Source organism: Oncorhynchus masou, chromosome 24 (assembly GCF_036934945.1).
Source record: "Oncorhynchus masou masou isolate Uvic2021 chromosome 24, UVic_Omas_1.1, whole genome shotgun sequence".
Classification (NCBI taxonomy): Eukaryota; Metazoa; Chordata; class Actinopteri; order Salmoniformes; family Salmonidae; genus Oncorhynchus; species Oncorhynchus masou.
In genome coordinates this window covers 86,393,396-86,407,143 of record NC_088235.1, presented here as the reverse complement: position 1 = coordinate 86,407,143, position 13,748 = coordinate 86,393,396, and the positions used below count along the sequence as shown (strand labels likewise).

General features: G+C 39.4%; 1 protein-coding gene across 1 annotated transcript in view; it reads left to right on the top strand.

Annotated features, from left to right (window-relative positions):
* LOC135512905 (probable voltage-dependent R-type calcium channel subunit alpha-1E) overlaps positions 1 to 13,748 on the top strand; it is a 165,294-nt gene that overhangs the window by 43,980 nt on the left and 107,566 nt on the right. The window contains exon 2 of the mRNA XM_064935404.1: positions 8,889 to 9,158. Within this exon, the coding sequence (XP_064791476.1) occupies positions 8,889 to 9,158 (270 nt within the window). The remainder of the gene's footprint in view (positions 1 to 8,888; positions 9,159 to 13,748) is intronic.

Genomic DNA, 13,748 nt, shown 5'->3' with positions numbered 1-13,748 from the left:
CCACAATAATGACAGTACCACTATAATGACAGTACCACTATAATGACAGTACCACTATAATGACAGTACCACTATAATGACAGTACCACTATAATGACAGTACCACTATAATGACAGTACCACTATAATGACAGTACCACTATAATGACAGTACCACAATAATGACAGTACCACTATAATGACAGTACCACTATAATGACAGTACCACTATAATGACAGTACCACTATAATGACAGTACCACTATAATGACAGTACCACTATAATGACAGTACCACTATAATGACAGTACCACTATAATGACAGTACCACAATAATGACAGTACCACTATAATGACAGTACCACTATAATGACAGTACCACTATAATGACAGTACCACTATAATGACAGTACCACATAATGACAGTACCACTATAATGACACTATAATGAGAGTACCACTATAATGACAGTACCACAATAATGACAGTACCACTATAATGACAGTACCACAATAATGACAGTACCACTGTGACAGTACCACAATAATGAGAGTACCACTATAATGACAGTACCACAATAATGACAGTACCACTATAATGACAGTACCACAATAATGACAGTACCACTATAATGACAGTACCACTATAATGACAGTACCACTATAATGACAGTACCACTATAATGACAGTACCACTATAATGACAGTACCACAATAATGACAGTACCACTATGACAGTACCACTATAATGACCACTATAATGACAGTACCACTATAATGACAGTACCACTATAATGACAGTACCACAATAATGAACCACTATAATGACAGTGACAGTACCACAATAATGACAGTACCACTATAATGACAGTACCACTATAATGACAGTACCACTATAATGACAGTACCACTATAATGACAGTACCACTATAATGACAGTACCACTATAATGACAGTACCACTATAATGACAGTACCACTATAATGAGAGTACCACTATAATGACAGTACCACTATAATGACAGTACCACAATAATGACAGTACCACTATAATGACAGTACCACTATAATGACAGTACCACTATAATGACAGTACCACTATAATGACAGTACCACTATAATGACAGTACCACAATAATGACAGTACCACATAATGACAGTACCACTATAATGACAGTACCACTATAATGACAGTACCACTATAATGACAGTACCACTATAATGACAGTACCACTATAATGACAGTACCACAATAATGACAGTACCACTATAATGACAGTACCACAATAATGACAGTACCACTATAATGACACCACTATAATGTACCACTATAATGACAGTACCACAATAATGACAGTACCACTATAATGACAGTACCACTATAATGACAGTACCACAATAATGACAGTACCACTATAATGACAGTACCACTATAATGACAGTACCACTATAATGACAGTACCACTATAATGACAGTACCACTATAATGACAGTACCACTATAATGACAGTACCACTAATGACAGTACCACTATAATGACAGTACCACTATAATGACAGTACCACAATAATGACAGTACCACTATAATGACAGTACCACAATAATGACAGTACCACTATAATGACAGTACCACAATAATGACAGTACCACAATAATGACAGTACCACAATAATGACAGTACCACTATAATGACAGTACCACTATAATGACAGTACCACTATAATGACAGTACCACTATAATACCACTATAATGACCACAATAATGACAGTACCACTATAATGACCACTATAATGAGTACCACAATAATGATAATGACAGTACCACTATAATGACAGTACCACTATAATGACAGTACCACTATAATGACAGTACCACAATAATGACATGTACCACTATAATGACAGTACCACAATAATGACACTACCACTATAATGACAGTACCACTATAATGACAGTACCACAATAATGACAGTACCACTATAATGACAGTACCACTATAATGACAGTACCACTATAATGACAGTACCACTATAATGACAGTACCACAATAATGACAGTACCACAATAATGACAGTACCACTATAATGACAGTACCACTGACAGTACCACTATAATGACAGTAGACAGTACCACTATAATGACAGTACCACTATAATGACAGTACCACTATAATGACAGTACCACTATAATGACAGTACCACAATAATGACAGTACCACTATAATGACAGTACCACTATAATGACAGTACAATAATGACAGTACCACTATAATGACAGTACCACTATAATGACAGTACCACTCATAATGACAGTACCACTTATATATGACAGTACCACTTGATAATGACAGTACCACTATAATGACAGTACCACTATAATGACAGTACCACTATAATGACAGTACCACAGACAGTACCACTATAATGACAGTACCACCAGATAATGACAGTACCACTATAATGACAGTACCACTATAATGACAGTACCACTATAATGACAGTACCACTATAATGACAGTACCACATAATGACAGTACCACTATAATGACAGTACCACAATAATGACAGTACCACTATAATGACAGTACCACTATAATGACAGTACCACTATAATGACAGTACCACTATAATGACAGTACCACTATAATGACAGTACCACTATAATGACAGTACCACTATAATGACAGTACCACTATAATGAGTACCACTAGTAATGACAGTACCACTATAATGACAGTACCACTATAATGACAGTACCACTATAATGACAGTACCACTATAATGACAGTACCACAATAATGACAGTACCACTATAATGACAGTACCACTATAATGACAGTACCACTATAATGACAGTACCACTATAATGACAGTACCACTATAATGACAGTACCACTATAATGACAGTACCACTATAATGACAGTACCACTATAATGACAGTACCACTGACAGTACCACTATAATGACAGTACCACTATAATGACAGTACCACTATAATGACAGTACCACTATAATGACAGTACCACTATAATGACAGTACCACTATAATGACAGTACCACTATAATGACAGTACCACTATAATGAGAGTACCACTATAATGACAGTACCACTATAATGACAGTACCACTATAATGACAGTACCACTATAATGACAGTACCACAATAATGACAGTACCACTATAATGACAGTACCACTATAATGAGAGTACCACTATAATGACAGTACCACTATAATGAGAGTACCACTATAATGACAGTACCACAATAATGACAGTACCACTATAATGACAGAGTACCACAATAATGACAGTACCACTATAATGACAGTACCACTATAATGACAGTACCACTATAATGACAGTACCACAATAATAATGAGAGTACCACTATAATGACAGTACCACTATAATGACAGTACCACTATAATGACAGTACCACTATAACCACAATAATGAGAGTACCACTATAATGACAGTACCACTACTATAATGACAGTACCACATAATGACAGTACCACAATAATGATACCACTATAATGAGAGTACCACTATAATGACAGTACCACAATAATGACAGTACCACAATAATGAGAGTACCACTATAATGACAGTACCACTATAATACAGTACCACAATAATGACAGTACCACAATAATGACAGTACCACTATAATGACAGTACCACTATAATGACAGTACCACTATAATGACAGTACCACAATAATGACAGTACCACAATAATGACAGTACCACTATAATGACAGTACCACTATAATGACAGTACCACAATAATGACAGTACCACTATAATGACAGTACCACTATAATGACAGTACCACTATAATGACAGTACCACTATAATGACAGTACCACAATAATGACAGTAACTGACAGTACCACTATAATGAGAGTACCACTATAATGACAGTACCACTATAATGACAGTACCACTATAATGACAGTACCACAATAATGACAGTACCACTATAATGAGAGTACCACTATAATGACAGTACCACTATAATGACAGTACCACTATAATGACAGTACCACAATAATGACAGTACCACTATAATGACAGTACCACAATAATGACAGTACCACTATAATGACAGTACCACAAGTGCCACTATAATGAGAGTACCACACAATACTATATTGACAGTACCACTATAATGAGAGTACCACTATAATGACAGTACCACAATAATGACAGTATCACTATAATTTGCTTGAAAATGGAAGAGTAGTTTGACACACAACAGGTGTCATGTATGTGTCTTGAATGAAAATGTGTAGTCTACAGTCACACACTGAATGGCTGATTCAAGGTTTCATGAAGTGATTTTAATGCAAAAGGTGACAATGTATGCAATTGTACAATTGGCATAGAACCCTCTGGACTCCCTGGTTCTACCAATATGCTGTCAGTCAGGTGCCAAGGGCTGCGGACATATGATACATCATCATGTTTTTTAACCTAATATAAAGGATTAATGTGCCTGAAACTGTTATTTCCAAACTATTCCCAACTGAAATTATTAGTTTACCTTTATTTAACTAGGCAAGTCAGTTAAGAACAAATTCTTATTTACAATGATAACCAAGGAACAGTAACTGCCTTGTACATGGGCAGAATAGATTTTGATAGATTTGATAGACTTTTACCTTGTCAACTCGGGAATTTGATCTAGCAACCTTCCAGTTATTGGCCCAACGCTCTAACCACTAGGTTACTTGCCGCCCCATGAATGGTAAACACAAGACTGAAAATGATCAATCTATTCTTTGTTTATTGTGCTACGTTTACAGAGGCTACTAGTCTACTAGTCTAAATACATGTCATACAAATATTTGATAATCACATCCTTTGGAGTATGAAGCATTGTGACTGTGCTGCAAACAATATGGCTCTGTGTGAGAAGCAGGCCTTTGTGGTGGAGATTTGGGAGAGCGAAGAATCCCAGTGTTGGCAAGTAGGATGACAAATCAGACATTCATGGGTGTACTGTCGCTATGGAAACTACTGTTAAGATGACAAGGAGGCAGCATTATGCAGTAGCGGGAAATCTTTCAAGCTGATACTCCTTGGCTTGCTGCTTAATTAAAAAGGCTTGCGTAGGGAAGCAGAGACAGTTGCGTTTAATCATAACTTTGATCCACCTGGAGATGATTAACATCAGGTAACCTGACACTGGCCTGACTCGTCTGTAGTAATACTCTCTCTTTCTGTCTAACAGAGCTGCTTGGCTCACAAAGTCAAATTTAACATTTCCTTATAAACTCCAAATGCAACAGTTTGTAGGTTGTTTTGAGAGTGTATAGATCCGTTGGAAAAGTGTGTTTGCTACTTTAATGCTACCATGTCATGACAATATTTTCAAGCCGGTGTCTGAGCATTTTTTCTCTCTCGATTTTGTGTTATTGACTGCGTCTCCCATGCTTTTCATCACATGCATTCAGTACATTATGAAAAACTGTTGACATGTTGTACACAAACACACATGCTCATAGACACGCTCACGCACGCACACACACGCACACACACCCACACACTTTTGTTTTACAGAGATGTACTTTACCGTTTTATTTAATAATTGGCCTTTCAGAAAAGGCTTTGACAGCTTGGGGAGGCTGGGGTCTTTGTGTTAGGAGAGCTCTGTGGTTATACGGAGAATACCTTATTTACAGAGCAGGTCTATTCTATCCACAGAGCCTGTCAGCGTCAGGATCTGCAAGGTCCTGTCCCCAACAGAGACTTGTTTAGTTCAAGACTTATTTTGACAAACATCAGTCTCATAATCAGGTTTGAGAAAAGAACCAGTTTTTACCTCTATGGGATCGGTGTCCCCCTCCGTGGTACGGTTGAGCTAACGTAGGATAATGTGATTAGCATGAGGTTTTAAGTAACAAAAACAATTCCCAGGACATAGACATGTCTGATATGGGCAGAAAGCTTAAATTCTTGTTAATCTAACTGCACTGTCCAATTTACAGTAGCTATTACAATGAAATCAAATCAAATGTATTTATATAGCCCTTCTTAAATCAGCTGATGCCACATAGTGCTGAACAGATACCCAGCCTAAAACCCCAAACAGCAAGCAATGCAGGTGTAGAAGGACACAATTTACCATGACATTGTTTGAAGAGTGTGCACAGTTATTAACTTGAAAATGTATTAATAAACCAATTGGGCACATTTGGCCAGTCTTTATACAACATTTTGAACAGATATGCAATGGTTCATTGGATTAGTCTAAAACGTTGCACATACACTGCTGTCATTTAGTGGACAAAATCTAAATTGTGCCTGGGCTGGAATAACACATTATGGCCTTTCTCTTGCATTTCAAGGATGATGGTTCAAACAAACAAATACTGTTTTTTTCTTTGTATTATCTTTTACCAGATAGAATGTGTTATATTATCCTACATTAATTTCTCATTTCCACAAACTTCAAAGTGTTTCCTTTCAAATGGTATCAAGAATATGCATATCCTTGCTTCATGTCCTGAGCTACAGACAATTAGAATTGGGTATGTCATGTTAGGCAAAAAAATTAAAAAGGGGTCTGATCCTTCAATGACAGGTGCTTTCATTCTCTGAATGGTCTCATGTATATGAATTTGTTATGTAGCTGTAGGTTTGTGATCCTTTGATCTTAACTAATGGATATGGCAGGACAAATATTGAAAACTAATCACATAGGACAGATAACACAAATCCAATGTGTCTTTAATCTTTAACATTTAACACACCCTCTCTCTTTTAATTAAAAAAGGCTTTAAAATCTGTCTTTAGCCTGTCTCCTACCCTTCATCTACATTGATGGAAGTGGATTTAACAAGTGACATCAATAAGGGATCATAGCTTTCACCTGGATTCACCTGGTCAGTCTGTCATGGAAAGAGTTCCTAATGTTTAGTACACTCAATGTATTTGCACTACATGTTTGATGGACAACGGATAGATTTTCCATTCTCCTTGTGGATTTTGGCTTTAAAAAAACATAAATGTAGCTTCACAATGACACTCTTTACCTTGGACAAAGTAAAGCATGATTTCTCACGTGTTCTATTTCTGCCGTCCATGCTCTGCAGCTGTCTTTTTAATGACCTTGATATGAGACAATACTGGGTCTGTTACTGGATCATTGCCCTCGCCAAAATATTTTTTTAACCAGAGCCTATTGGCCAGACTGTGCTAGTTTAACTCTGCAAAATATGCTTATTAGCCTCTTACCTTTCGCCCCACATCATCATCATTTTAATATCTCCGTTGACGATATTATAAGGCCATGCATAATGATTTCCAAGTCCTCGCACGCGGGTTTCTGTTGGTTCGTCTAGAAAGTTTTAGCTTAATTTCCCTTCTCAGTATGAAATATTTTAAAGTTTTTTTCTTAGCTCTCAATGAGTTTCAATGCTTGTTTGAAATAAGACTACCTGTTTGCTCCACACATCAAAATATAAATTAAATAATCGATAGATATTTTTTTTTAGAACTACCATTGTTTCTGTGAAATATGCTAGCAGCCTCCCCTGACTTGTGCACACTCCACACATCCATTTCCCGTTCAGAAAATACAGCAGCAATACTCCCACTCACGAGGAGATCATGTCCTGAAACAGTGACTTTTACCCAGCAATTATCTTTAATCTTCGCGCAGACTGTCTCATAGTGGAGAACCTACTCGAAAAATATATCACGCCTCCCCTGTAAGGAATTTCTAGCAGGTGTTTGCTCTACATTTTGGTGCGTTGACTTCCACATTATGAAAGTTTTACCTGAATAATATTTACATTAAATATATAGGCTATGCATGAATGTAACTTGCATTAAATACCCTTTATTTCTAGGCTTTGAAGGCCTTATTTAAGGGCAGCTAATATAAACAATTATTAATAACCTTTTGAATTATCATCATGGCTATTACAAATATTGTTTTATTCTCATGGTATTGAATTTGAGACACATAGCCTATTTGAAATGTATGGGCTGGAGATAAAAGGCAAAAATAAGGCAAAGCATATAGTAGAGAGACGCATTTTCTGTGGGTAGTGTAGCCTAGCCCTAGAGCCTCGTGCTTTGCATAACCAGTTGGCACCTCATTGCGGAGAAACCCTCTAAAAAAACTGCGCGGACATGGTGCCTGTACCTTGTACCTGTGTGACTTCCAGTTTAGCTTGTTGCGCATCATCGCATGCCATCTACTCTTTGAGAAGTGGTGGGGTCCTTGTGGCAACGAAAAGCGAAGCAAGATTTTAGAAAATGCAAAAAGTTTGCTCGGTGCTTATTTTTTTGCAGTGGGAATATGTTTATGACAGATGAGCAAGAGAAAATGAGAGAGTGAGGACAGGGATCTCGGTTTATCCATGGACCCATACAAAATACTCTTGTTCTTATCTCTCATGAGAACAAACCTTCGGGAGACGTGACTTACGGTGGTTTTGTGTTGAGAACAGTTCCAGTGGGATCTGGATTGATTTTTATTAAGATTTGTTTTAGTGAACAGATTTAAGTTAGAATTTGACATTTTGAGTCTCGAATGATGTTTTTTTTTATTTTTGCTTATTGGGTTTGAATTTTATTCGGACAATTGTTGTGTTGCTTTATAACCTACCCACTCGATGTAGACGTGCGTCGACTTTTATTCACAAGACGTGCTATAGCCCATGGTCAAAGATGTCAAGGCTTGATTTCTAACTTCAAAACGGAGGAATATTTATTTGTGAACAACTCGACATGGGGATATTAATATTTATCATCACTTGTTGCCTTGGCTAAGGACATTATGATGGACTAAAACAAGTGTTTCTTCTGTCAGATCTGTTGCTGTAACCTACCCCGCCCTGCTTCCCAGGGGCTAACACTTTCCCCTCTATTCTGTTTTCCTTACTCCTCGCAGAATGGCCCGGTTCGGAGACGACGTCCCCGGCTTGTTGGGCTCTGGGGATGGGGGCTCTGAGCGCAACAGGACCCGGGAGGGACCGGCTCTGTCGACAGGTGGTGGAGTGTCCCCTGCCTTCAAACAGACCAAGGCGCAGAGAGCCCGCACCATGGCCCTGTACAACCCCATCCCTGTCAGACAGAACTGTTTCACCGTAAATAGATCACTCTTCATTTTCGGAGAGGACAACATTGTTCGGAAGTACGCAAAGAAGGTCATAGAGTGGCCATATCCTTTGTGTTTAAGTGTAAATACACACACACACACACATTCGACAAAAGTTCTTAACTATATTGAACTATCTATATTAACTATATTGTCTATCTATTATGTTAAACATTTCTCTTATAATAATGAATACCCAATTTGTAAGTCGCTCTGGATAAGAGCGTCTGCCAAATGACTTAAATGTAAATGTACCGTGAACAGTAGAATTCAGCACCATGGACAGCACCCGCAGTGGTTGTTAAACTTATTATAATTCCACTCAAAATTAGGTGAATACAAATATTTTACCTATAGTACCATCTTTTTACAAATTAAGTTCCAAAATGTAACACCTAACAGGTCCACTTCACTGACCACTCACAATCCACTCAAGGTTAAGGCAGACATATTTTAAACCATGATAACTTCCCACTGAGTAAAATTGCTGTTCATGATGCTGAATGATTTCCACAGGAGTTCTGCTGTGTGTCATTGATCAAAAGTCCTACAGGTATTGATATCCCCAACGGAATAAAAGGACACAACCAAATGGAAATGCATGTGATGAGTCAGAGTCAAGAGATGTGTCTGGGCAGAGCCCAGACAACAGTATAACACTGTCAGTGGCCCCTTCTTTGTGGTGCTACTAACACAGCCCTTGTTAACCTGTTGGGATTCAAGCCTCAGTCTCCTGGTGGTGAATTAGCATGATGGAGCACGACAGGACAGGCTGTCATAGAGGCAGGCAGCAGGATGCAGGATAGGTCTGGCACTGTAATTGACTGCCAGGAATGAACATAAATCATGATGAAGTGTTTGAGACTGAAGTCTTGTTAGTTGACAGTGTTTTACTCAGTCGTAATTCTTATAGCAATACAGCTCTGGGTATAGATCTTTATTATCAGTGGATTTCAGATTCCGGGTAATTCTACCTTTACCTTTGCATTATAGCTGATGGGCTTCATTACCACCCTTCTACCTCTGGTCTGTCCATCATATCATGGTTAATTCACTGTGTTGAGATAAATTGATTTACCTAAATTGGATCAATATCCAACGGCACTCTTGAATATCATTTAATGTCACCATTTTCCACTATTCTAGGGTTATTTACAATGGTTGATTGGACTATGAAAATAATGTAATATGGTCTAAGCATATTTCAAAAGATCATAGAGGATTTGTATCAGATTTTAAGGTGTGTATGATGATCAACATGCATGAACAAAAAATGTGTGTTATCATTGGAAGACTGCTGTAGAGTATGTAAGGCTTAACATGCATGGTTGTCTTTGCCTTTGTCTCTCAGTGGGAGAGCGTGACTCACATGTCAGTCAGTGGAAAGTGAATTACACACGTAGACCTCCATTCTGCTCCATGCAGCACTTTCTGTCAACAAGATGCAGGTGTTGTTGAGCGTGATGATCACTGGCTGTATATTTGACGAATATCACCACATTACCACATGTCACTGAGGAGATGCGATGGAGGGATGGAGAGATGGAGAGATGGAGGGAACGAGAGATGGAGGGATGGGAAGATGGAGGGATGGGAAGATGGAGAGATGGAGGGAACGAGATATGGAGGGATGGGAAGATGGAGGGATGGAGGGAACGAGAGATGGAGCAAACGAGATATGGAGAGATGGAGGATGGAGGGATGGGAAGATGGAGGGAACGAGAGATGGAGGGATGGAAAGCGGAGACGGTCACTAATAGCCTGGAAATGACTTGGCAAAACACCAAACCAAATGGATGGCCATTTCTTAGTGAAAAGGAAGCAAAACAATGCCCTTCTGTTGGTCAGCTACTGTTAATCTACAGTACAACAGGTGTCCCAGTTGTGTTGTTATTGTGCTGCCCTGCTGAATGGCTTTTTGATAGACTATTATAGCAAAATAGTCCTTATACTATAATTTTCATGGGAGTTCATATTTGTGGTCTGATTTCCCATTATTAATTCAACATCGAACCCACTGTTTACCCATTGAACATATCAAATGAGATTGTAGTATGTGGTGAGTGTAGCCAACATGCGGAGGAGTTCAATCCATATATTATTGTGACTGCAAGCATATCGTTGTTTATGCAGTTCCTGACTGGTTCTCTGCAGTTTGTGGCTATCTTGCTGTTTTGTTGGGTGGAAATTGCAGAAACTAACCCCAAGGTTAATGTGGCATTGTGTGGGGAGTGTCTCATATTATCTAATTGACTTTGCCAATTTAATTAACAACCATTACATCTAATGACATCTGATCAGTCTGCTGTATCATGTGGTATAAAGTGATTAGAACTGTAACTGAGGATCTCATTCAGAGTAGTTTCCTATCATGATGTGGTACAGCACAGGCTGATGTTGGTGAGCTTTAGATTCAGCATTTAGAGAGCACTGGCAAATATCCAACATGAACCTTGTAAGACATCCTCACTTGTTCACACACACACACACACACACACACACACACACACACACACACACACACACACACACACACACACACACACACACACACACACACACACACACACACACACACACACACACACACACCACTTACACACACACACACACTCTCTCTCTCTGCATGACTTATCAGAAGGTCATGGCTGTGTGCAGAACAACATGCTCCATGGCATAAGCAGTTCTTTATTTTTGAGTGCTCAATTAAAACCAGTGATTGATGAGGGGTTTATTTCCAGGCTTCCGTAACTGGCTTGATGCAGGAGCAGCAGGGTTGTGTCAGGGTCGATGTGGAGGCTGGCAGGGACTGGGTGGATGAGCCAGGCAGGCCTAATGAAATGTGGCCCACTCTGGTGCAGGTGGCCTGGGGAGGACGAGCAGCTGCTCTCCCTGCCTGATGCCCACTGGGAGGCTGCTACAGGAAGTGCCCCGGGGTGTAGATACTCCTTTAATAATTGATCCTGCCCATTGCAGAAGAGGTCTGAGGGGCGTGGAGCTGACGCCACCCTCTGTAGCCACACCCCACCTTTAGCGTCACATTCACTGACAGCAGCAAGACTGGCAAATCACAATTGATCTGGCATTGGCACATCACCACATTTGCCTTTTCTCTTGGTTCCTGTATTCTTGGTTGATCTATGCATCATTTTATTGCGATCATTCAAAATTATATTCGCAAATTTCTTAAGACAGCCTTGCTATTCTAGATCGAATTCCCTCAACAAGTTGCCTTCCATCAATCCAGTAACCTTTACATTCATAAGATAATGGTAATATACTTTCAATCAGAAAGGTACTTAAAAGGCTACCTGTTGTGTTTCAATGTCTTTGTTTACTATTATAATCCATCTACAAGCACTATTTGGCATTTTCTCATGTTTGTTTAAAATCATGTTCCCCTCTTCAGTAACCCAGACTCAGTCACAGTGATTGGTTATTTTCCTCCATATGTGTAATAAGGTTTGAATCCAGTCTAAAAACACAGATGCACCCTGTATCACATTCCATCTCCACTGCTATTTTTAACCTGTTTGAGAAGCGGGAGCCAGAGCAAACTTGTCAATATGACTCACACGTTCCCACGAGCCCTCATTACAAAGTCCCTTCGTGGATAAATGACACAGTTTCCTCAGAAGACAGTTCATGAATGATAAGACTGAATTATACATGTTGAGATAAAAAACCTTGAGGATTCTCCGCAGCCCCATGCCTCCTCAATATAGGCTGATTATAAGATGATACTGTAGATACACCTGTCCCTGGAGAAATCACACTTCTCTCATTGGATGATATAAAAACACATGGCTTTGTGTATGTATTTAATATATTGTGTAAATGACTCTGAGTGGAGAAGAGATTTTAAACACAAATGAAATGAATAAGGCAGGTTTGGATTGTCAGGAGGGTGGTTGCAACATGTGGGCCGTCGCAATAGCTCTGACTGACGCCCATTACATGTGAGCGCTGACTTTTGGCCGAGAGGAGCCTGTTGCCGTGGATACCTCTCTCTATCTCTCTCTTCTCTCCTCCCCTCTCTCAGTGTCAGTGCTCTTGTGTTTGAGGGGATGGAGGAAGGGTGTGGTTGTGGAGGAGTGCCCATAACAGAGAGATCCATGGGAGTTTGGGTCCCATTTTGTGAGACAGTAACAGCTACAGTAGCACAGTTTTCTATAAGTCCTGGTTGAATATAGTTTGTTAAGTGCTCCCATTAGAGCAGACCAGGAAGTATTTAAACCCAGCAGAATGGTAAAGGTGTGACGGTATGGGAGCTTCTGTTTATTTAGTTCTTCAATGCTCAGATGATGAGGGGCGTCCCTGTGTGACCCTCCAGGCAGCAGCTCCAGCTGCCAGCTCTGTTTGCATTGATCTCTTTCTCACTCTCTCCCCCTCTCTCTCCACTGAGGAAATTTAGGCTCCCTTGTTCTCTACCTCTATTTTCCAAACAGCCAAAATAAATCCAGTGCCCACGCACAAAATTTGAGAAATACACATCCTTGGTGTCATCTATGTGCTCCATTTAAACCTCCAACCACCAGGGGTCCCTTGGTACAAGTTGTACGCTTGTAGTAAAGTGCCCTTATTTGTAGGATCAGACTGCTGATCTTCCCACACATCCCCAGTGTGCCTATACTCGCCTCTCCTCCAGCTCTC